This window comes from Acomys minous (genome assembly GCF_964271855.1).
Source record: "Acomys minous genome assembly, chromosome: 8".
In the NCBI taxonomy this organism is placed as follows: Eukaryota; Metazoa; Chordata; class Mammalia; order Rodentia; family Muridae; genus Acomys; species Acomys minous.
In genome coordinates this window covers 79,435,902-79,461,708 of record NC_140489.1, presented here as the reverse complement: position 1 = coordinate 79,461,708, position 25,807 = coordinate 79,435,902, and the positions used below count along the sequence as shown (strand labels likewise).

General features: G+C 47.6%; 1 protein-coding gene across 18 annotated transcripts in view; it reads left to right on the top strand.

The window, feature by feature from the left end:
* The window catches only part of ATXN7L1 (ataxin 7 like 1), a 225,261-nt gene that overhangs the window by 152,775 nt on the left and 46,679 nt on the right, over window positions 1–25,807 (top strand). For 13 of the 18 annotated variants that reach the window (XR_014781241.1, XR_014781242.1, XR_014781244.1 and 10 more), the window contains one exon: window positions 21,460–21,682. Coding sequence is in view for 7 of the 18 variants with exons in the window: in XM_084792909.1 (XP_084649035.1) it covers window positions 21,460–21,682 (223 nt within the window). In the remaining 11 variants the exon portion in view is untranslated. Of the gene's footprint in view, window positions 1–10,368; window positions 10,503–11,472; window positions 11,588–11,686; window positions 11,708–11,765; window positions 11,787–21,459; window positions 21,683–25,807 lie in introns of those variants that run through there. The other 5 variants (XR_014781247.1, XR_014781248.1, XR_014781249.1 and 2 more) reach the window with 5 other exon arrangements.

The following is a 25,807-nucleotide window of genomic DNA, read 5'->3' as shown; positions in this document are numbered from 1 at the left end:
CAGGCAGATCATCTACGTGAGTCCAAGGCGCAGCCTGATCTGAACGGCGAGTTCCAGGCAAGCTAGGACTATATATTAAAATCTTGTCTTAACAAACAACAAAAAATTTAAAAAAGGAAACTCTGTTCTAATTACATCCATTCTGCCTCCCATTCAGCATGTGGGTGGGAGCCCCATTCTTCCTCTCTGTCAGGTTGGTAGGGGTGAGCCAGGCCCATCTTTTGCAGGCGTTTGGTTTGAAGTGTGTGTGTGTGTGCTCTGTGCATGTTAGCCACCTATAATAATGGAAGGTCCAGGTTCACTATACATAGTCTTTGGCCACCTTGAATGACGAGAAGGCATGGAGGGGACATACCGGCCTTTAGGTTGGAATGGAGACATGACAGCAGTGCCGAAAGGACTCCAAGTTGTTCTATTTCACATTTTTGCAGTCCATTTGGCTCGGCCCTGGCACCTGCTGTACTTGCACGTGGGAAGACACCCGCTCAGCTCTGCCTCCTAGAACATGTCACCCTCCAAGCCCCTGTCGACGTCAACTTGTTTATACTGTTTTCATTTTGGTTCTTCCACCTTGACATAGCTCAGTGACATATCCTCTGCTCACTGCAACTGTGCCTGGTCCCATAGTGGCAGTGAGCCTCTGAGTCTACCTCTGTTGCCCCAGGAATGGTTCTGCTCACCCCATGGGGACTGGCTGGGTCCAAGTTTTCCATAGGACCTGGGGACAGATGGAAATTGGAGGGCATGTCAGTTCCCAGTGGTGGTGGCATTAGACCAGGTGCTGAAAGTGGGTTCATCAAACTAGCGAGAGTGCTGGCGGCTAGCTACCTCACTGGGCCATGAATCCACCCACTCCACCGGCTCGTCTTTTCCTGGAACCACATCAGTGATATACAGGTTAATAAGAACCTGTCAAAGTTAAGAGGGAAACCAGGAAGAGAAGTTGAGTAAAGCAGTTGGCCACTTGCAGGCTGTGGCTTGGAGTCACCTGCTCTGCCTCCATGCCTCCAGCACAGGGCTGCAGAGGAGCAGGATCTGCTGGAAAATAGCACCTAGCTGTACCCACTTGAGCCTCAGCATAACTTAGAGTGGGGAGGGCAGTGCAGCGGGGCCACTAAGAGTTCTCTGCACTCCAGTGAGGTAAGGGTAAAAGGCTTTGGAGCCGACCCAGCTGCGTTAGGTAAGGCTAGAGTGTAGTTCAAACAGCTGAAACTCATTTTCTTATAGTTCTGGGAACTGAACACCAAGATGGAGGTGCTAACAGGGCTGGTATACCCTGAGGCCTCACAGGTGGCCACACCAGGCTTGCTGCCTTCTCAAGGTGCATCTTCCGAGTACTTGTTGCTGGTTCTCCATCCTTTTTAATAAGAACCTCAGTCCTATTGGATTAGGGCCTTTTCCTAAAGGCCTCTGCAAAGACCTAACTCTACGTATGGTTGCACTTTCGGGTACTAGAGGATTAGAGACTTAACATAGGATGGTGGGACACTCACTGTTGAACCCATAACACCAAAGAGATAAGTCTGGTCCTGTCTCAGGTGCAGCAGCAGCCCCAGGAACTCCATGCAGCCACCTCGAATTGTGTGGGTTTGTTCCTATGTCTGTAACTAGGCATAGGGAACAGGAACAACAAGAAAAACAAAGCAAAACAAGCAACCCCACCCCCACCCCAGAAATATGTCTTTTAAAGCCACAGGGAAAAGCCCATAATGGCTACAAATGTCTAAGACACCTTTTATAGGTTCTCACCTTAGAGACTCATTGGTCTTAAAAGACATGTATGTATACAGAGGAAGCTGAGGAGAACAATTTATGGACTGGTGGGCTCCAGAAATTATCCCGCAGGCTCTCCTAGCCTCTTTCTTCCAGCACCTTTCTGGCCAAATTCCCTAATCTGTTCGCAGATTCATTTGTATAACCTTCTCAGTGACTTGCCAACAATTACATGTGTGTTTGTTTAGTTCTTTTGTTTTCTGTTTTTAAATCTGCCCTTGGGTTCCTTGGATGTTGGGAAAGCAGCCTACGGTAGATGAAGGCAGGCAGCTATTGTGGCCCATTGTAATCACTACTGTTTTTTTCAGTGGCCTGCGGCCTGGCTGTACCAGTTCTGTCAGTCTGTCCCCTGCTGGAGAGTATCTTTGACATTGATATGCCACTAAGAGCCAACAGGTGGCCACTTTGCAAAATGTGGCCCAGGCCTTTTCCTGTTGAAGCTCATTCTTTCCCAGATTGTTTCTGGACATCTGACCATGTCAGAGCCCAGAGATGCTGTTCTCAGAAACCCCATTTGTAAGATGGAAGCCTGGGGACTTGTGAGGAGAGTGCCACACAGGAGTTAAACACAACCTGGCCCCTGGTCTCCTGCCAGACTGTGGTAATTACACAGGTCCTGGGTGGGATGGGAGGGATTCCCTTGCCATTATCTGGTTGCCTGTCCCCAGACAGAAGCTCATCTCCAGGTCCCTCCTTGGTTTGACAGGCAGGTTGCCAAACATTGGCAGAAATGGTATTTTTGTTGTTATTTCTAAGGTATTTAGTTACAATCTTAGAACCGTTTGTTTGCATAAGTTGTCTCTCTCCCTTGCTCTCTTTTGCTTTTTTGTTTTTGTTTTGCTTTTCAAGACAGGGTTTCTCTATATAGCCCTGGCTATCCTAGAACTCGGTAGGACTAACTCAGAGATCTGCCTGCCTCTGCTGGGATTAAAGATATGCACCACCACCACCTAGCTCCAACTTGGCAGCCTGTTTTACATATCAGATCTCAGTGCTCCTCTCTCAGCCCAGGAGCTGAGAGCATCAGTCTGGTAGCATCAGTAGGTAACAGCACTGGGATTCAGGCTCCAGCATTGCATGCCTTGAGTTCCTTCTATTCACTGCAGCTGAGTAGTGTACGCATTGGTGGCCACTGAAAGCTAGGTGGGGAACTAGAAAATACCTCATCAGTATAATGCTTCTTGGAGTGACAAACGACGTTTTTGAGAGAAGGGCTTCTGTGTGATCCTTGTGTCAGTCACTCAGAGGGTGATTACCAGGAAGGTGGGCCAGTGGTATACCTACCCTGGTACAACCACACTTGTACAGAATGCCCCTGAGACGTGGTCGGGGCCGATTTTAGAAGAGTGGCACTTGGGCAGGCTTCTCAAGTTTCCAGGTGGTAAATAGATTCATTGATGGCTTAAGTATGTCAACAGGCTGGAACAGTGGACTGAGTCCAGGAAGGTGACAGTTATAGAGGGTACCCATGAGTTGACACAGCTTGACAACGTTGTCATCTAAGGCTTAAGAGTGGGGTTGTACCCCTACCCGGACTAGCCGATGGACATTCTCCACTGTTGAGTGGAGAAGGAGATCTAACTTTCACACAAACTCTGGTGCCCCATATTTGAACATGTCCCTTGGACGGAGATGCCTGGTGGCACTCAGAGGAAAGATAATAGGTCACCAAGGAGAGACTTGATACCGTATGAGCATATTCAGGGGGAGGAGGTCCCCCTCAGACACAGACTTAGGGGAGGGGAGGGGAGTAGGGGGGAAGTAGGAGGAAGGGAGGAATGGGAGGATACATGGGATGGGCTAACAACTGAGATGTAATATGTATAAATTAATAAAAATGTATTTAAAAAAAAGAAAAGAAAACCAAAACACAAACAAACAAACAGCAATAAAAAACAAAAACCAAACCAACCAAACAAAAACCTCCTTTACTGCTTTTCAGTCTTATTGGGATTTGTGTCACATATCTCTTGATAAAGGAATAATTAAAATTTTAATTTCTTCTTTATTAGAATATATTTGCACAGAGATCACCATTTATAACATAAAAATATTAAAGGCATATGATTATGATGTAAAAAAAAAAAAAAAGAGTGGGGTTGTAGGGAAAACAAACTAACAAACTGAACCTCCACTGCATTGATAGAAAATAATGTCAGAATGGACAGCCAGGAAACTGAGCGGAGTTCACGGAGATGTGTTCCCTTCCTAATTCCGCTTTGTGAGAAGTGCTGGGAGCCTGAGAGAAGTTAGGACAGGGCAGGAGCGGAGACCCTGTTTTGTGAGAAATACCTGTAAAAGGTGGTGGCTGGGAGTGTTGACCCCCGAGGAGGAGGTGGGGCAGATCAAAGGTTCCTGACGAGCCTGATGATGATGATGATGGATGTGTGAGTGTCTCGGAAGTATGGGAAGGGCAGCTGCTCAGTGCTGTCCACTCTCACCATGTGGTGGTCACTGCCTTGGAGAGCAGCACCTACGGGCGCCAGCATGAAGCCAGGCATGCAGCCCTTCTAGTAGGAAGATGGGTCTTCTTATATGTTTAGATCTGATTGCCCTAATTTCAAACTGCATGCCTGGGTCCCTGGCTAGCTTTGGGCACTTGACTTGGAAATGGCAGCTGTGTCAGGGATGCAAGAGCCACAGAGGGTGGTTGTGTCTCAGGGTACCTTTGCCAATAGCCAGTGGAACCTGCTTGCAGTGAGTGTCCTACAAGTGGGTCGATGTGAGTTTGAGGCTAGCCTGGTCCAGGACAGCCAAGGCTACACAGGGAGACTCTGGCTCAAAAATCAAGCAAGCAAGCAAGCAAGCAAACAAATAAAAGCATTAAAGCCAAAACATGCCCCAGCAGTATAAAGTACAGTAGCCACCTGTCACTGGTGTGTAACAAAAGGAGACCCTGTTGCCGAGCAGAGTGACCGAGAGGATGCATCGCGTTGCCTAAGACAAAGTGACACTTCTTCAAGGACCCAAATTGGCAGTGTTTTGGGGAGCTGCTGTCTTAGAAGACCAGTTTGCTGTCTCCTGCTGGCTGCCTTAATTACCTTAACTTAAAAATTACCTCCTTTAAGCGGCTTCAAGCAGGGTTTTGCAGGTAACTCTCAGTTACCTTAAAACAGATTGTTCTGTTTACAGCTTGTCCTGGACTTTTATCTTCTGCAGGGATTTTGCCATTATTGTTGCCTAGGTGAAATACTAACTATTCTAAGTCACGTTGTGCGGTTCTGTCTACTCTGTCTAGTTCTCTGTAGTCTCAACGTTTCTTTACTCCACAATAAGACTTCATACCCACTATGCAGTTATCCTCCTCCTTGCCACCCACAGTGCCCGACAGCTACCTATCAGTCTGTCTAGGGGTCGGCTTCCTCTGGACCTCTCATATAGACAGGAGTATCCAGTGTATATGGCCTGGTGTGTCTGGCTTCTTTCATTTCATGGTGTTCTTGACACATACAGAACACATCTGTATTCTGGCGTACATCAATCATACTTCATTCTTTTCTGTGGTGAAATAGTATCTCATCATATGTCTATACTATAGGTTTTGCTCATTCACTTTTCTATTGATGGGTCATTCTACCTTTGACCTTTTTTTTTTAATCTTTAGGTTTATTTATTTTATTTTATGTGTATGGGTACTTTGTCTGTATGCATGTCAGTATACCATGTGCTTGCCATGCTGCCAGCAGAGGCCATTGGGTCCCCTGGAATTGTAGTTACAGATGTTTGTGATCCACCATGTTGGTGCTGGGAACTGAACCCTGGTCTTCTACAAGAGCAAGCCCTCTTAACCCCTGAGCCGTCATCTTTCCAAAGGGCTTGTTCTTTTTCTTTTCTTTTTTTTTTTTTTTTTTTTTTGTTGTTGTTGTTGGTGGTGGTGGTGGTGGTGGTTTTTTTGTAAAGACAGGGTTTCTCTGTGTATCCTTGGCTGTTCCGGACTTACTTTGTAGACCAGGCTGTCCTCAAACTCACAGTGATGCGCCTTCCTCTGCCTCCCAAGTTCTGGGATTACAGGTGTGCGCTATCATGCCTGGCAGGATTTATTCTTGAGGCCTAGAGTTTGGGTTTTTTAATGTTTGGTTTTTTGAGACAGAGACTCTGTATACCTGGCTGCCCTGGTACTTGTTATGTAGAAGGCTCGCCTTGAACTCCTAAAGACTGCCTCCTGAGTGCTAGGATTAAAGGTGTGTACCATGGTACCAGGTCCCTGTTTCCAGTTCTTTGGAGTATATACCTCGGAATAGAATTTTTGTGTCATATGCTGATTCTCTTTAATTTAAAAAAAAATAATTGTAGTGAAATACACTTAATATAAACTTTACCATCTTAACTACTTCTCTGTTTGTCAGGATTTCACTGTGTTGCCCTAGCCGACCTGGAGCTCACAGTGTAGAACGTGATGGCCTTGAAATTTGGGCGTGCAAAGATCTGCTTGTTTCTGCCTCCCATGTGTTGGGATCAAAGGCTTCTGGCCCAGCTCAAAGGTGCTGTTATAGTTAGTGCCATCATATTGTTTTACAGTCATTTCCTACCACCTTCTCCAGAACTCCTGGCTTTGCAAAACAGGCACTGTAGCTACTAATAAAAACAAGGAGCTCCTCCTTTCCCCAACTCCTGGCAACTATCATCATTCCCTGTCATGCCTGAATTTGACTACTCAGCTACTTCCTGTCAATGCAATCCTACAGTGTATGCCTTTTTGTGATTGGCCAGTTTCACCTAGTGTGATGTCTTCAAGATGCATCCATAGGGTGACGTGTCAAGATTTCCTTCCTTGTTAAGACTGAATACCACTCTGGGATGGCTAGAGGTCTGTTTTGTTTTTAATAGTACATTTGTTATTGTGTTGCTTGTGTGGAGCTCAGAGGATAACTTGTAGAAACTGTCTTATCTCACCATGTGGGTCCCGGGGGTGGAATCCAGGTGTCCAGGCTTGACAGCAAGTGCCATTACCAGCTGAGACTCCTTACGAGATGGTCAGTGTTGTCAACGTCACACAATCTAGGTTCACCCAGGAAGAGAGTTGGAATGGGATGTCGTCTAGATAAGATTGTTCCACGGGCACACTCGAAAAGGATATCTTGATTTTGTTAAGGTGGGAAGACTAGCTCACGGGGGAGTGACACCGGGATCCCTCAGCAAGGGACCCTGAGCTACCTGAGAGCAGAGAAAGCCAGCTGAGCAGGAAGCACACACACATGCATTGTTCTCTGTTCCCGCTTGTGGGTATAGCCACATAACCAGCTCCTTGAAGCTCCTACTGCTGTGGTGGAGTGTAACCTTGAACTGTGAGCCCAAACCAGCCCTTCCTCCCCCTCGACTGCTTTTGTCTGGGTATTTTATCACAGCGACAGAAAGCTATCCCATTCCTTTGTACGCATGCACACACGCATACTTCATGCACACAGATTACATGTGTGCTGTACTTTGTATTCAGCTGTGAGTGCTTTTGTTAATGTCGTCTCTCAGCTCTTCACAGTGATGCTGCTTTGGACATGATACACATATAGGTGTATACCCACAAGGGAACTGCTGAATCATATTGTAGTTCTATTTTAATACTTTGAGGAACTACAATGATGTTTTTTTCATTACAGCTATACTACTTTACATTCCAAACAGTAGTATACGAGGCCTCCATTTTCTCCGCATCCTAATAGGTTCCTCTTTTTAAATAGCCAGTCTAGTGTGCTGCAAGTGGTGGCTACCCCTTTGTAGGAGGGATTTGCATTTCTCTAATGTCTCTTGAGGTGGAGCATCTCTGCATGTGCTCTCCTTAGCAATTTGTTTATCTGCTCTGCAAAACTGTCCTTGGCATGGCTTTGGATTGGGCTGCCCCTTCCTGTTTTTCTGTTTAGAGTTACACTTCCAAACCTGCTGTTCCTCAGAAACCACAGCAATGTAAAATTTGCATCTTATTATCTTAAGCCACCTGTTGGCTGAGAACATAGGCCACCTACTTCTTCTGTGGGCACCTGGGGTGAGGAGAAAGAATGGGGGAGGCAGGACCAGAGCACCAGAAGAGCCAGAGTGCAGCAGGAAAGCTGGCCGTGGGAAGTGTCCACCTCTGACCTCCAGATCCTCCCGGAACTCTCAGCAGAGATACCAGGAGAGCTGTTCCTGTTCAACTCTGGCCAGAGTCGGGCTCCCAGGCCACGGGGTGCTTTTTCATCCGCATTGAACTGTTAAGCATTGCAACATCCAGCAGACCTCTTCTTGGTAGTCCCCTGGGTGGGGGCAGTCAAGGAGCCTTTGACCAGTTGGCCTAGAGTCCAGAGGACAAAGCTTGCAGCCTACCACCAGGGAGGAGACTATCTCCAAGCCAAAGCTGCAAATGATCCAGAAAGGCGATCTGGCCAGTGGCTGGTCAGTTCCCACCCAGTCATCCACATACCATTCCAAGAACAGAACAGCAGACACTGAGCTCAGCACTCTCTGTGGTCAGAAGCAGATTAATTCTCCCTAATTCAGGGAAGAAGTGGCCTCTAAATAGTTCTCCCACAGAGACTCCCTGCTCTGCGCTCTTATATTGTCAAGCTGGCCAGTTGTCATGAGACAAGGCTTGTCTGGGTTGTGGGGCATGGTGTGAAATGGTCCCGCTTCCCCACAGCTTTGAGATCTTCTGGAAAGCTCTTGTCTCTCAGAGGTTTCCTTTCAATATGCCTTATTAAAAGGCAGGTGCTGCTCACCCAGAAGTGGCTGCAGGGTCATCAGTGTTAGCCAGGATTTTATAGTAATATTGGACGAGACCAAAAGGGGGGGGGGGGGTCCCTGTAGAAGAAAAAAAAAGAGGTCTCAAATGTCACAAAAGAAACCCAGGACAAGGCTCATTCAATACCTGTGGCTCTTCCCAGTGCTTCTCACCCTTCCCACTCCCCTAAACCTCTGCAGCCCAGGCTGGGCTTGGGTCACTTCTCCCTGGCCTCTCTTTTCCTATATAACCCAGCCATCTCAACCACACACTCTCCAGGGTCTTGGCCCCACTCTTGGCCTCTTGTCTGCAGCTCCTCTCTCAGTCCACTTGCTCTCTCCTCTCTCTCTCTCTCTCTCTCTCTCTCTCTCTCTCTCTCTCTCTCTCTCTCTCCTTTTCCTCTCTCACACCCTACTCATACATAGCCCAGTTCAGTCTGGACTCTTCCAGATGCCTCTGGCTAATCTCTTCCTTATAATTACAATAAAACCCCTTTCCTCAACCATACCTTGGAGCGCTTATGTCTCTATTTTTCATTCATCAAATACACTGGCTTATTGTTTGTTTGTTTTTCTGTGTTGAGAATCACTCAGGGCCTGTACATGTGTTCTGCCGCTGAGCTGTGCCCCCACTTCCTGTTTTTATTATCGTGGTTGTTGTTTTTGTTTTGTTTTTTGAGATGGTCTCACTATGTAGTCTTGGCTGTCCTTGAACTTGCCACGGAGACAAGGCTAGCCTACAACAACTCATAGGAGATCCAGCTGCCTCTGGCTCCTGGGTGCTAAGATTAAAGGTGTGAGCCAAAACACTCAGCTTTTCCTACTTTTTTGTTTGTTTGTTTGTTTGTTTTTCCTTTGGTTTAGTTCTGTGTTTGTTTGTTTCTGTTACTTATAGTGGAAGTCACATGAAAGAAAATTGTCCCTGTGTCCCTGTGATCATGTTGAGGGTGGCTTAGAGCTCTGTACTAAGGCTTCACATTAGGCCCAAGTTTAACCCAAACAGCAAAGCAAACTATACAGTTCAGTGGCGTGAGCCTATTCACATCACTCCCAATGGATATCCCCTACCCACTGCCCACCCTTTTATTTTCACAGCACTTAGCGACCACTAGTCTGCACTCTGTTTCTTTAGATTTCTTCCCTGTTCTGGGTATTTCTTAGCTATCAGGACATGCAACCTGTGGCCTTCTGTGAAGCTGTCTCTGTAAGGGCTGGCCCTCTTCCGCAAGCTGCCTGTCCTTTGCCACAGTCAGGGAATATACATTTTCTAAATATCCAGAATGAGAGCCACAGGTGCTGGCCCCCACCTACGCTGGCCCCCACCTATGCTGGCCCCCCACCTATGCTGGCCCCCACCTACACTGGCCTCCACCTACACTGGCCCCCACCTATGCATGAAAGATCACCCACAGCTACACAGAAATTTCAAAGCCAGCCTGGGCTACATGAGAAATTAGCTCAGGGGGCAAAAACCCAACAACAGCAAAAATCCAGAATGAATGAAAACCCTGCTGAAATGAATAGTGAAATTGTCCCTTGGGGATTTTTCCAATTATAATAATGTTCTCTATTCTCATCAAAGCATATGGCCCAATAGGCACCGTCCTTTAGGATGGGCATTCCCTGTGGGGAAGGAGGGCAGAAAGTCTGGAGGCATCTACAGGCCACCCGGGGACCCAGGCAGGTTGGCCAGCAGCTCTTGAGAGCCAGCTGCTGTCCTAAGGATTGGAGGAGAAACCCCTGCCTTTAGAGCACTCCTGAGTCTGAGAAGCTGCTTTTGACCACACCTCCTGTGTGAGATTCAGGGAAACCCATGTTCATCTGCCAAATTCACGATGCACCCCTGACTGCCCCGCCTTGGCCTTGTCTGTCTTGCTGCCTTTCCTCAATCTCATCTGGGCGTGCTCTCTTAAAGGGGAAGTGGAGCGTTATGACTGGCCGGGGCCCACAGCCAGGAAACGTCTACTAGGAGAGGGCCGTTGCCCAGCATGTCGTTGGCTCAGCCTCCTTATCCAAACGGCCAGGCTGCCTCTCCAGGAAGTGTAAGTGTGAACGCAGGGTATGGTGGCCTGCCACCCAGGATGGCGTGGGGCTGGACCGTAGGTCACAGAAGAAAGTCTGGCAGGCAGAGCATGCTGGCAGCCCATGGTGCATGCACTCGCAGGGATGAGCTTCTGTGTAGATCTGAGCTCCTGGTCTGTGGGCAGGAGCTACAGCAGAGACAGGGCTGAGGCAGGCGATGGGGACAGTGGCTGCCTCAGAAAGAGGTCAGGAGTAGGAGGCTCGGGACTGGTCTATTTTGGACAGCCCTTCTGGAGGCTCAAGCCTCGGGTCTGGGGAGAGGAGGAATGGAAATTTTTATAACACACCTTTGAGAGTACCAGGAAGCCAGCTAGTGTGCCTCCTACTTTTTTTTTTTTTGCCACCCCCCACTCTGCAGCATTCACGTGCAGCCTGAGCAGCGCTTCATGCCTTTGTACACTGGGAGATTGCTTTTCTCTGTTGTTTTCATATGCTGTCTCTGTGAAGAAACGCTTTGGGTCTTTTCAAATGGTGCGCATGACTTGAGATTCATGGCTGGGCTCCTAGTCACTTATGGCCCCTCTGTTCAGTGTGTACACACTGTGGGCCCCATATATGCCATGTCGCCATTCCACCTCTGTTTGTTACGATCGGTAGTGTGTGTGGCTTGCTTTCAAATTAGAATCTTGTTTCCTGCATGCACACGGAGCAGGAAAAGGAATAGTTCATGGACTCGCAGGCACCCAGCTTCTCACAAATGCGCCACTAGAGTGACAACTGTCGAAGGGAATACAGGCCTCTGATAGATGGTAGGCTTCTTTCTGCCGCAGCTTTTTGTTTGTATGGTAGTGATGGCCGGTCCTAAGTAAAGTAATAAAAGTGTAGCTTTCAACAAAACAAGTCAGGTTTTTCTCTCCAAAAGAAATGGGAGAGAGGAAGGAGTGGAGAGGGGACAGGAAAACGTGAGTCTCTGTACGCATATGTTGACAGGCATAACCACACCCTACTTCAAGACAACTTCCTGTTTGCCACTGCCAACTGCCACTCCAAGGAGAACAGACGTGGTTCCGTTAGTGGCTGCTGGGGGACCATGACAACCTGTTGGGTGAGTGGCTCTGAGTGACACTGGGAGCTCAGTGCTGAGGAGAGACTTTGTACCTTCTCTTGGAGGAGATCAGGGCCCTGTGCTGTCCAAGTGAGAGGTTGACACGGAAATAAAGAGGAGGTCGCCTCTCCTTCTCTACCTGTGCCCTCAAGCAGTGTGCTCCCAGGATTCATGTGAATGGAAAAATTTCAGCTCAAGGGTAGGGAGAAAGCTGTGAACAATCTACTTAGCAAAGCTAATACCTGTGATTCTTAAAAATCCACCTTTTCATGCATCAGGGAATTTATACGGGTCTGTCTCCTGTGAGTTGGCATTGTGGCCGTCATCTTCACCTGTTACTGATCGTCCCATCATTCTTTATTTAGCAGTGAATGTAGCGAGGGCTCCCTGTGGCAGGACCTGTCCTCAGTGCCAGAGATAAACACTGCCCTTAAGGTTTTGCCCATGTGTAAGACAGTGAAGCCAGCAGTTACAGCGTTGCACACTGGGGGAGGGACTCAGCGAGTCTGCAGCTTCCTGCCCAGATGCAATCTCTGATGTGGGTGGTGGCTCCCTCCTGTGTATAGGGAAAATGGGGTTCAGAGGGGTTAAATTATTAGCCCAAGTCACAGGGCTAATGAGTGACAGAGCTGGGATTTGAGCCCAGTTCTTTCTGATTCCAGAGAGTGTAGTGTTTGGTCTGTATTTGTGTTAACTCTCAAAGCTAGTGTAGCATGACCGTCACCTCAGAGCATTTTTTTTTTAAAGTACAATTTGGAAGCCCTGGCCTTGCTGTCATAAAACTGAGGACACTCCTGGCATACCTCCCCACACAGAAGCCTGGGTACTTCTTTACCTCCTACCTTCAGGATCCATCTCTGTGAGCTATGGGCAGATCATACCCATGGCAGCCAGGAGCCTTGGTGTACATAGCTTTACCCAGGGCCTTGGTAACCACAGAGTTTCTGCAAGGTGGAAGATAGACCTTCCCAGACCCCAGAGTAGAGACTTGCCCTTCCGAGGGCAGCTGCTTTTCCTGGCTTGCTGACCTCTACCTGCAGCCAGACCTGCTATCCTCCTGAAAGTGCTAAAGCCTTTGCTGTCGGGTGTGGTGGCACACATCTATAATTCCAGCACTTGAGAGACTGAGGCAGGAGGATTGAGAGTTGGAGACCAGACTAGCTTGGATCGTAAGACTCTGGCTCTAAACAGCTACCCTCAAGTGAACAGAACAGCATTAAGTTTTTCTCTCCTTCCTACCTTCCTATCTGTGTCTGTTTTCTCAGCTTCGCCCCAATAGTGCTTGGGCTGATTTTGACTGTTCTTTGTCTTTTTCAACTTTGTATGACTTTAAGAAAACCAGAGCCTTCCACAGGGTCCGTCCTTTGTCCTTCCCTATCCCTTGTCATCAGTATACTAGTTATTAAGTAGTAATTAATTTTATGAAATATTTACAATACATTCCATTTCTTGTGGATTTGTGATTTTTTACTTACACATTTTCTCAGATTGAGCTGACCCTCATATTTGTCATTTTCAATTGTCTTGTTTGTAGTTATTATTATTATTATTATTATTATTATTGTTGTTGTTGTTGTTGTTGTTGTTACTGTAAACAACACTGTTGAGAATGTTTTTAAACTATTTTCCCCCTTTAGGGATATTTCCTTGAGGTCTCTTTTTAAAGATAACATTACCAGATCACCAGATCAAAGGCTGTAAATGCTTTTACTTCCTGTTAGTATCTCTGGGGTACACTCCAGAAAAAAAATGCAATCCCTTAAAAGCGCCCGCGGCAACCATACTCATTCTTGTTGCTCATGAGTTTCTCGTAGCCATGCTGAGTGTCTGGTGAGAGCATCCCTGAAGGCTGGTGGAATTATTTGAGGCCCTGGAAAATCCCTGGGACTCCCCAGATCCTACCCAGAAGTGACTGGTGCCAGAAATGTGCCTCAGGATAAAAGCTGAGCTGCAGGGACTGGGGGCGGGGGCGGGGGTGAGGGGGGTGGGGGAGTGCCTCTATGCACAGAGATAAGGAGCCCGGCCTTCACTATCAAAAGGCACACAGGAACCCCGGGGCGGCTCTGAGAAGGGGAAACATATTCTCCAGACTTGCTGGAGACCTTGCCTTTCTAACGTGTGGAGGGAAGGGAATATTCCAGGCAAACAACAGGAGGAAAGGGGCACCAGCTCCGGGACGCTCCTCCCAGATGCCGAGGCTAGTATAACCTTGGTCTTCATTCATAACTGTGTCCGACTCCCATAATGTCTCTTGTTAGAAAATAAGCCGACTCCGAGAGCTGCTGAGCCGGCAGTAGCTTGCACGGCGCCTGACCAGTACTCAAGAAAAGGAGCTTTTGCTCTAAACTGAGTGAATGGTGTGGAATGACCGATGGCTGAGAAAGTAGCCAGAAGCCTAGGAAGGCTGGGAGCTGACCTGAGAGGAGCAGTGTAGGCCATTCACCCTGCGTGAGTCTGTGTCAAATAACTTAGTGCCTGAGGTAGCTTGTGGTAGCTGGTAGTGTGTGTAGGGGGCGTAAAAAGGTGTAATTAAGTCCTGTTTCTTTAAGGACCACCCCACAAACCCTGACATTTGTTGGGGGCTGGGGGTGCATGTATTGAGACAGGGTTTCTCTGTGTAGCCCTGGATGTCCTGGAACTCACTCTGTAGTTCAGGCTGGCCTCGAACTCAGACACCCCACCACCACTACCACCACCTCACACCTGGCTCTGACTTCTTTTGATGAGGAGCTCTAGCCTGGTTAAGGATTGGGCACAGAGGAACTCCCATAACCATCCCGGGCACATAACGCCCTTGGCATGGCTCTGCCTGCCACTCCTGGCCGTTTCAACTTTTTGAGCCCTCTGCACCTTCCTTTTCCCCTCACTGAGGTAGGCAGATGCAATATCTTCTCTCCAGTCATAATGGTACCATATTGCGTGCCTTACTGTGATTGCAAGGACTCCACCAACCACACTCTAGCTGTGGTCCCTTACATACTATTAATACTAGAATATTTTCGTGTGCTAAGAACTCTACTACACACTTGACTTAACCTATAGCATTTCACTCTTAGAATCTAAGAGTCCTCTTAATATTTCCATTCTACAGACAAGGACATGGAGGTTCAGAGATGCAGTGGATCACAGAGCCAGGCAACAGCAAGCAGCTCTGGGGATGGGCATGGCTCTCAGATTCAGTCTTCCTCTGTTTCCACTGCAGCTAGCCACGGGAATGCTTTCCTCACTGCTTTGGTTACCATGGTTTCCTAACCAGGGGTCCCTGCTCTATCTGCCTCCCCTTAGATTCCAGTTTCCTCTTAAAACAAAACTGCCTACATGCGTGTGGCTTTGTGCACATCACAACATTCCTATGGAGATCAGAGGACAACCCACAGGAGTCCGTTCTCCCTCGGCACCGTGTAGGTCCTGGAGGTTAAACTCAGGTCAGCAGGTGTCCCTACCCACTGAGCCACCTCACCAACCCATCTGGTTTCCTTCTGGATGGAGTTCCCTTTGGAACTCATTGCTTCCTTCATGAGAAATATCCTCACCTCAGTGGCCAAAGCAGAGAGAATCCAGCAATGAGACAGAGTGTAGGTGATGGTCCTCTCAGTGCCTACAGCTGAAGGACACTGGGCTGTCACTGTCGCATGAGTGAGACAGGTTCTGGCTTCTGCCCACATTGGCTCACACAGCCATGGAAGGCCACTGGTGTGTGGGGTGTCGCAGGTCTACTAGGACAGGCTTGGTTCCTTAAAAACGATATTGGAAAATTCCCAACAACTTCTTCCTGAAAACAGTATCAGGAGCAGCACTAGATACTTGCAGCTAACTCAGCCCTTCCTGAGGCGTTTTTTAAATTTTGTTTTGGTGTTTGTTTGTTTGTTTGTTTTGTGGAGGACTAAATGCAGGACATTGATGCTGTGAGCACAGTAAGAGATAGTAGGGAGGATTCTGAGTTTGACTGAGTGGAGCTACCAGATGGGATCTATCCTCGGTGAAGGAAACGGGAGAACTAGGGTGCCAGGAGGACTCTGGTTCTTCACTCAGTGATGGCAAGGCCCCTGCCTGCTGGCCCCCAGGACTGTCCCCCAGAGTACTACCTGGATACTTAAGGAATATATGTGGCCGTGGGGTGGGGGTGGGGCTGGGAAAGAAAGAGCAGCTGCTGAGGGTTTGGCCTAGACTTCCTGGGGAATAAAATGGGGGAAAGGAAAGGGGTTCTTTGCGGCTTCCGGTTTCTTTGGTCCTAAGGCCTCCAGCTCTAGGACTGATGTCTCAAGCTGACATCGTCTCCTCCCACTTCGGGATTTAGCTACCCTGCTGATACGCCCATAGGGAGGGAGAGGGCGGCCTTCCTCCACCACGGTCACCTCCTCCAGGCTTCTTTGTCCACAGCATCTTCCAAGATCAAAGCGGAAGAGATCCAAATTAAGACACGGGCTCAAGGGGAGCCTAAGTGTGAGACAGTCATCAACAAGAGGAAAGGCCACTTGGGAACGGCGTCCATTCCCCGCAGAACACAGAGAGCTAGACGTGCAGATGAAAAGGATTTAGGAGAACAATGGAGAATTAGGTGCTGATGTGCTGCCATGGGCGGGAAGGGAGCAGTGGAGCTGAGGGACTAGGTGGGTATCAGTAGTTGTAATGATGAAGATAGTAGGAGACCTACCTAGGTGAGCTAGGTAGCGTTATCAAGTGCTTGATATACAGTGGCAACTTCCAGGCACTTTTCCTCCTGTGCTACATCTCCAACACCATTATTATTATTATTATTATTATTATTATTATTATTATTATTATTATTCATCTTATTCTATGGGTTTTGCCTACACATATGTACATGCATCGTGTGCATGCTTGGTGCCTTCAGAGGTCAGGAGAGGGCGTCAGCCTCCCTAGGACTGAAGTTTCAGATGGTTGGGAGCCACCAGGTGAATGCTGAGACTTGAAGCTAGGTCTTCTGTAAAAACAATAAGTGCTCTTAACTGAGCTACCTCTCAACACCTGCCCCCCCCCCCATTTTTAAGATGGGTTTCACTATGTAATCCTGGTTGGCCTGGATCTCTATGTGTAGACCAGGCTGACCTTCACTTCATGGAGATCTGTTTCCATCTCTACCTCTGTAGTGCTAGGATTAAAGACTTGTATCACTGCACAGACCTACCCTGTTTCTTAAATAAAAATTAATTTAATCCTTTAGGAAAAAAATAAAAGGCTCAGGTCCTAAGAACATCCCTAAATAATGTACATTGCCTGCTTTTGTGACTTAATTTCTAGTTATTTTTTTTCTATTCTTTTGATAAGACCAAGGCAGCTTAAAAAGAAAATGTTTAACTTGGACTTACAATTTCAGTGGTTTAGAGTTCATGATGGCAGAGCAGCCCGGAGTTGACATCTTGATCTACAAGTAGAGATGGGGAGCGAGGGAGAGAACAGAGTGGGGAGAGAGAGAGAGAGAGAGAGAGAGAGAGAGAGAGAGAGAGAGAGAGAAGCAGAGAGAGACAGACTAGTAGTGGCATGGTGTTTTTAAACCTCAAATCCCACCTGCAGTGACACACCTCTGCCAACAAGACCACGCTTCCTAATCCTTCCCAAACAGTATTTAAATACATGAGCCTGTGGGAGACATCCTCATTTAGACCAGTATACTTTGGGCAACTCACTGTATCTCTGAGCCTCAGATCCCTCAGCTATAGAGTGAAAACACTGATAGGTCACTTAAGGAATTGTAAACCCAGGTGCTAGGAAGCAAATCAGGTATGTAGTAGAGTTCTGAGCACACAGAGAATGTTCCTTAACCTACAAGTGGTAATAAACAGAATAAATAAGAGAAAGTAATAAATAAGTGGCCGAAGGACAGAAGTGGTAGGACCAGGAGTCAGCCCAAGGTCATTTGTTAAGGTTATTGTTAATGTGTTGGATATTTAAATCTGTGTGGGTGGCCTCGTGGTGAAGTTCTGATTTCTCTTGAGCAGGCGAACAGTACATACTTAGTGTGTTATAGCATGTGGTCTGGAAATATGTAGGAGGTGTTGGTAAACTGAGGCAGGCTTTCATGTTGGGAGTGGTGTATTACTTCAAGAAAAAGTCCCAAAATCACTTTAAGTGCTAGTTTTCAGAACGCCAGACAGGAAGAGGGTAGCTAAATATTCTGCAATATGTTAATGACTGAGTATGGCAAGCACGTGGGAATTAGATATGCATAAACACACAAAACAATGCTAGTTCGAAGAATAGCCCAAAATATCAGTTGATTACAGTGTTCATTCACAAAGACTGAGAAATTCTGAGGGAAAGGATCCTTCTTTCTAACACTGCTTAAGTCTGGAAAATATTTCCACAGTGAATGAGGAACACAATGCCCTGTCAACCCTTCCTGAGCAGGGCAAGGAGAATGAGAATCATTATAGGGCTTTGCCTAAGGCCGGCATTTGACCAGAACACACTAGAAGCTCTGCCCACAGACTGCTGCTACCTGTACACCAGTGTTGTTTTGTAAGTAACAAAGACCCTGCTAACTTTGATTGCCAGCCCCACCTCGCCACCCAAGGGCACAACTATGTAAGGCTCCTATAGGCAGAGACCCACAGATGGAGACCAAAGAGGGCCTTCCTGTTAAGTGCACTCATTCTCCCCTGTCTGCAACAGCACTTCCACACATCTTCAAAGTGTGCTTGCATTTCACCAATGCAGGAAAGCTGCCCCTTCTCCCCGTGTCAGCTCCCCGCCCCCCCCAGCCCTTGAACTCTAGCTAGGCCATTTTAAATGCTTATGCAGTTTTTCTCACCTGCCCAGTAGGGGCCACACTTGTTCCTGCAGCCCAGGGGACTGAAATGCTGACCTCACCTATAATTTCAGCACTTGGGAGGTTGAGATTGGAAGTTCAGAAGGTTCAAGGTCACCGCAGCTACCTAATGAATTCAAGGCCAGCCTGGGACCCAAGAGACCCTGTCTCAATAAGCCAGAAAAGGAAGTGCATGGGGAAGTGCTTATAAAGGATCAAAAAAAAAACAAAAAACAATAACAACCACAAAACCAAGAAGATGCATGGATTTAATGTTTATACCAGTGTAACAGTATACTACGTGGGCCAACACCACACCCACAGCTTCTCCATGAAGGTGATTTCAGAATCACTGGCATCTCCCTCCTTCCTGTTCTTGTACTTTTATGACATCTCTGCCTACTTCTGTCATTTTTTTTTTTAATTTTAATTTTTAAGGTTTTCTTTTTAGGGTATTCAAAGTGTAACAGGTATCATATGACATTTTCATGCATGTGTGTCTTTATATGTTGTTCTCATTCATTCCCTTCCCCACTAGTCCTACAGCTTTCAACCATTAGTTAGGAAAGCTAAGGTTTGCGTTACCCACTCATCAAAGGCTAATGAGTGATGTTTCTGTACATGCCAATCCTCATCAGCTTTGAGCAAGTGAATGAAGGCTAGAGAAAAATGCAAAAGATCTGTGGTAGAAATAATCTTATATTTAGAATTAAAACTCTGTGTCACACACATACACACACACACACACACACACACACACACACACACACACACACACAGAAATTCCTCAGAAAAGGTATTTCTGGAGGGCATGGACCACCAAGGAGTTGAAGGAAAAGGGCTGGGTTCTGGTTCCATTGTGGCCACAAACCAGGTCCTCCCTGTGAGCTTTGAAAAGGAGACCAGACGAGATCACTTGTATTACCCACTTGTTGCCTTTAGTGGCTTTAGGTTCTCCGGTCTTGTTCACACTCCACCACCCCATTTCCTTCCTGAGAGGTAGCTGGGCCCATGGCCAAGGCCCTATTCCTCCAGCAGTCATTAGTCCTGACCTTGCCAATTACCTGGCCTCTTTGAGTTTCCAATTGCCAGTCAGCTGTGGGGAGGGTAGAAACGCCTGGCTGCTTCCTGCCTGTCACACAGGGGTTTTAAAGGCTAGTACAGTTTTACATAGAGTGAATTCTCCCAAAGGACGCGCCTACTCACATTGAGATGTTTCAGGACTCCATCTGTGATTAGTGTGGTAATGTCTAGGAATTGTGCGAGATGAGGGGCAGATATTATTGTGCATCGTATTAGATTCAAGGGGTGGAAGGGGGCTTGAGAATCCACCTAGGGACCCACCTCACTTACAGATGAAGGCACAGAAGCCACAGAGAGCATAGCACTGAATTCACCAAAGCTTTCGGAAGGGTTTTTAGGACCCAGGGCAAGCTGCCTCCCAGCCCTGTGGTCTCTCTGTAGCATCAAAACACATCGTGGTTTTCAAAACCCTCAGTGGATGGCTCATGGGAATAGGGCATGCGTGCCAGGTTCACGCTGAACCAGCGAAGAACAATTGACCTACAGAGTTATCCTGTATAGGTAAAGTGTGAACACTGTTCAGATAAAATGCCCATGCATCAGAGGAGCCTCAAAAACTGTAGCCCACAATTTGGAACGGTCAATTTCCAAAGACCCTGACAGCCCCTAGGTATGAGGAGGTGGTAGAGAAACCCCAAATTGCCTTCAGAAGACACTCTGGCTTTTTCCTCTCCTGTCAGCTCCCCATCATAGCAGCCAGAAATGTTTCACCCAGAAGGAAACCTGCAACAGCTCTCGGCTGGAGGGATGTAACCCGCCATCTCTCCACCTTTATTATCACCGTCAATGCAGACTGATAGGTTTGTGATCTCTAGTTCTTTCCATCAGGACTTTTTATTGTCATTCCATTGATTTCTTCAGCAAATATTAATCAACTAATCATTTGTACGCACAGGAGAGCCAGAGGGGACATGGGATTTCAGGAGCATCATGTAAGAGTTTGAGATTTCTTTCTGGGAAGTGTATAGAAAGCTTTTGGGCATACAGAAAGGTACTTTATTACAGTTCTTGACTTTTTTTGTTTGTTTTGTTTTTAAGACAGGGTTTCTCTGTGTAGCCTTGGCTGTTCTGGACTCATTCTATAGACCAGGCTGGCCTCAAACACACAGAGATCCACCTGCCCCTGCCTCCCGAGTGCTGGGATTAAAGGCACCACCACGCCTGGCCAGTCCTTAACTTTTATCAAACCTGTTACTCTAAAACTGCCAATCACCATCCTAAGGGTCTGTGTCAGTATCGGGCTTCTTGCATCTACAGTCCTGATGGTGTTTGTGTCCTTGCTGTTGGTCCACTGAGAGCTGACAGGGTGTGAACATTTGAGGTGTCTGCCCAGACCTCTAGTATTTCCTGTAGAACTGCAGGAAGGTGTGCCTGCCCTCCCAAATCTGTGCACCACTTCTATGGGTTCTGCTTCAGGCATTTACATCCTTGTATATGTTGTGTCTGTGAACTTCTGTGAGCTTAAAAAGGCCACAACTGGGATGCATCAACAGACTGTTCTACAGTCCCAGGAAGGGATAGATGCTAAGCCACTCCTGGCCTTAGAAGGTGACAGAGTTCCCCACCACCACCACCACCACCACTGACTTCCTATGCTGGAGAATTTAGGCTAAGAGTTCAGCCCTGCCCACTGTCCCGGGGGACCCAAGTTACTGTCTGGGGATCACATTGGTTTTGTGGTTGATCCACTGTGTCAGGTGATACCTACTACTCCCGTAGAAGTGGTTTTGCAGAAGGATAGAAATACCTCCCGTGAGAATCCCGGGTTAGCTTAGCATACCATTTGATACAGAAGTCTCAACCATAGCCATTGTCGTTGGCATTGATGCCAACATCCCAGCGAATGTCAGAGGCTGTGAAGGTGCTGATCCTGCCAGCTGAGGTCTGCAGGTGCCTGTGGTATCCGTGAGTGTGTGTGTTTGTGTGTGTGTGTGTGTGTGTGTGTGTGTGCGCACGCGTGTGAATGCAGGATTCACTGGCTGCAGATGCTGTGCTGAATCCTGTCCTTTCTCTCCTGCAGAGAGAAGACACAGTTCAATGTGCAGGCCTTCTTCCTCTCCAGCATCTCCAGCCTCCAATGCCCGGACATCTCTAGCACAGGCAAAGACGAAAACCTGTCTCAGCGGCCATAACGCTGTCAGCAGCACCTCAAAGCCATTTAAAACGCCCAAAGACAATCTACTTACCTCCAGCAGCACACAGCACACAGTCTTCTCTGCAAAGGGACCAAGAGATAAACCATGGTAAGTGTAGATGCTGGGTAGCTCAGGCTCTTGGCCCTCCGTGCTCCAGCTTTGCCTCTCGGCGTTGTGTTCTGGGACCTGGGTGACTGAGGAAGGAACACAGAATGATGACACAGAGAAGCTAAAGACCAGTCTCTAACAACCAAAAGGCATACAGGTCCTTAAAAGTGCTGTATGTCTGGACCCAAGGGGAAAAAAAAATGCTTGTACACTTGTGCACTGAGCTGTATGTGTCTAAGGAAAGGGAAACAGGGAATGAGTCCTCAGTTATGTGGTTGCCTCTAAATTTTCTGCCCCACTGAAGAGAAACACTGGTGTAAACAATCAAGGCGCCCGCTGTCACTGGAGGACGAAGAAAAGGGAGGAGGCCGTGAGGGTGCCCAGCCCTGGAAGCAATCTCGGTTCCCCACAGGGTCTCTCTTTCAAGTCTCCCCCAAGACACTGGGTATCTTAGAAGCAACAGCAGGGAGGAGGAGAGAAAGGGAAAGTCACCCCTTTGTTGGGGAGTCTTTACCAAAAAAGAAAAAAAAAAGGCACAAAAGGTTCCCTATGGACCAGGCAAATAGGAAACCATACTGGAAATAGGAAGGACTTGGGACCAGCTTGTCACAGCTTTATCTTCCAGCTCTTCTGAAGACAGAGAGGGGACAGTGTAGAGTGTGTCTAATTTATATGTTTCAAGAGAAATGGTGTTTGTTAATTAATGGTAGTTAATTGCACTTAACGTCCTACCCAGGAAAGCTGTGGAATACAATCATCCATCAATGGAGGAGTCACTGTGCGCTGGAAATTATGATGACTGGTAAAGAGCTAATTATGCCAGATCAATGAGAGAGCCTCAGGTGATAGTGGGGGAGGTTGGAACAGGGACTTGGCTGCACACAGCCCTGCCTTGTACACTAGCTGTGTTCTCTGTGGGCTGCTGGACTGGAGATCTGTCCTGTGCGAGGGTACGGTTGCTTCAGAGAGACCTGGTCTGAGAGTGACAGTTGGTGACCTCTGATCAGCATGTGGCAGTGTGGACCTCCTGGATCCTCCTTTCTCTGCCCCGAGAGAGCGGAGGGCTTGTCTGCTGAGGATTTACTCCCTGGGAACAGGTCTCTTTGCTGGGTGAGCTTGGGCAAGTATCTTGCTGTGCCTCAGTTTCCTGTGTGTAAAATGAATCTAGCTCCAGGGGATGCTGTGTGGATCCGGGAGCTCCTTTGTGTACAGCAGCAAGTGCAATCCAGGGGTCGGAGTACACACACACACAGTCCGTGTTTAAGGAGAATGACCTTTGTCATTCTACTACCATCTGTCCAAAATCTCACAACCTGGGACTAAGATTGAGGAGTCCATCCAGCTGGGAAAAAAATCAGAGGAATGGCTCTTCAGAAGTGGGCATGGTGCTGTACGCACTTAAGAGGCTAAGGCTGAAGGACTAGTAGGAAGTCAAGGGCTAGCCTAGGCTATGTAGTGAGCCCCTGTGTGAAACAATGAAAAGACCCAGATTCAGGGGGAAGCATGAGAATGGAAAAACGGTAGAAAGATGTATTCTGGCTGAGGGCTGATGCTCTGTTGTAAAGTGTTTCCTCAGCATGAATGAGGCCCCCAGCACTGCAGAAACAAATAGTCTGTGAGTGACCCTACAGATAAATGTATGGAAGGCAAAGGTCCCTGAGTGAGGAGATTATAAAGTGAGCTTACCCTGTGAAGGGGCAGCCAAGGGGTTGCATGGTCCCATAGCACTCTGTTCACCCAAGGGACCACTGTTGAAGGAACTGCTGAGTTAGATCAGCAGCGTCAACCCTCTCAACACGCTAAGACCAGCCATGGGCAAGGTGCCTTCAGATAGGGCCAGAAAGCACTCTGAAGTAATGTCAAGCAACTGGCCAGATGTGCTGCTCAGAGAAGCAGAGCCGACAGTGTGAGTGTGCCACAGTTACTAGACTAGCTCATGTGGCACGAGCTGTACACTCCACGTATTGCACGTGGCCACCCTACACACCGAGGAGGCCGCAAACCCAGCAGCTTCTTAATCCACAAGGCAGGATGCCTCATAGTTCCAGTTTAGCACTGAAGGCCTGAAGAGTTCATGGGGAGCCACTGGTCTTTAGTTCCCACTGAAAAGCAGAGGAAACTGGGTTGCCAGCAGCAGTGGCAGCAACAAAGTAGATGCACTTACCAGCAGGGGGCAAAGGTGGGCAGGTGGAAAGCGGCCTTCCCAGGGTATGGTGTGGGAAAGAACCCAGCACACTGAACACAAGGCAAGAAAAGAGAATGCAAAGCCAGGATCTGCCAGGAGCTTTCTCTGTGTCCTTGGGGCAGTCATTTAGCAGCTCCATGTCTCATTTTAAGCCTGAATTCTAACTCACAGCCATCTCAAGTTCCCCATTGCCTGCTGAAGAAGAGTGAGCTCACAGCAGGCAGTTTATTCACTGAGCCATCTCCCAGCCCCCTGAGGAGGGGTAGTAAATGTGTGTTGGCACTGGAGAGATGGCTCAGCAGTTAAAAACGCTGGCTGATTTTCCAGAGGACCCAGGTTCAATTCCTAGCACCCACCTAACAGCTAACAACTGTCTGTAACTCCCAATTCCAGGGAATTCCCTGATGCCCTCTTCAGGCTTCTTAGGATGCCAGGCACACACATGGCACAGAAAAATACACACAGGCAAAACACCCACACACATAAAATAAAATTTAAAAAGAAACTTTAAAAAAAAAAAGCACGTTGGCTTTCAAAGCATTCTACTTCTATAGCAAACTGAACATCGCATCGCCCTGCGACAAGCTGAGGAGCAGCTGAGTGTGGCATCATCTGGCAGGCCTCTTTTGAGTCCTCAGCCTGGGTGGGTCACCCTTCTCCTGTTCTATTCATGTTTAACTTTGGATTCCCGAGGCTATCGCTTACAGCTGTAGGATTATACACTGCCCTGGGATCGCTAGGGGACGAAGACTGTCAATCCATTGGGTGGACTGCAGGCTCTCCACGTAACACCAGTGGGCCTGTGCACCCTGGTGACCATGATAGTGGGCACATAATTATTATTGTAGGTGTCCGTTAAATATTGAGTAAAGGTAGAGGCGTGTTGTCATGCCAGGGGAGGAGAACGGGGAGAGCTGATGTAATAGGTAGAGATGGGTCATCAGGATTGAAATAGGGGTCTGGGGGCCAACGTACAGGGGGTCTTTATGTTGGTGGTAGGGCTCACGCTTAGTTCAGTAGGTAATAAGGAAGTTGAATTCTGGGAGGGCTGTGATTTAGAATCCTAAACTATTCAGTTAAAAATGAGATCAGACAGGCTAAGTGACTGGCTCAGAGTCACACAGTAAATCCATGCAGCACCCAGCTTGGAACTTGCTCTTTTTGCCTCTGGTTCAACAAACACTCATAGAGACCTGAGTTCAGATCGCCATCATCCACATTTTAAAAAAAAATGGAGTCAAGGAGATGACTATTGGTAAAAAGACCTGTCACACAAGCATGAGGACCTGAGTGCACACTCCCAGAATGGACATAAAAGTTGAGTAGAGCAGTGTGTATCCAATAATGGGGGAAGAGGCTTATAGGCAGATCCCTAAAGCTTGTTGTCCAGTCAGGAGCCTCTGATTCACTGAGAGGCCTGTCTCTAAACCTATGGTGAGGGCAATCCAGGAAGACACCCAACATCCACCTGTAGCCTCCATATGCCCCCACAGATGTGCACATACTCACACAAACACATACATGCACCGTATACACACATGCATACATAAACATGAAAAGAAAAAAAGCAACCACCTCCGACCATGTATATCAGCTTACACTGGGCTAAGTCTCTTAAAAAAAAAAAAAGCCCACTTTACAAGTGGCCAGTGGCCAGTTGTGGGTCTCACTAGATGCTGCAGACCAAGCCAAAGCACATATGACTAACCTGGGGAATGCTCAAAATTCAAAATTTCATTTCTTGGCTGGTGGTGCAGCTCTATGGTAGACACTGAGCACCCTGCGCATGAGGGTCTGGGTTTAGCCTCCAGCACCAGAAAACTAAAGAAAGTGTAGTGACCAGTGAGCACAAATCATAAAGCCAAAAATCCTAAGTTAATCACAAACCAGAGATGTCTGTAGTAAGGAGCTAGACATGGAAAATGGAGCTCAAGGAGTAA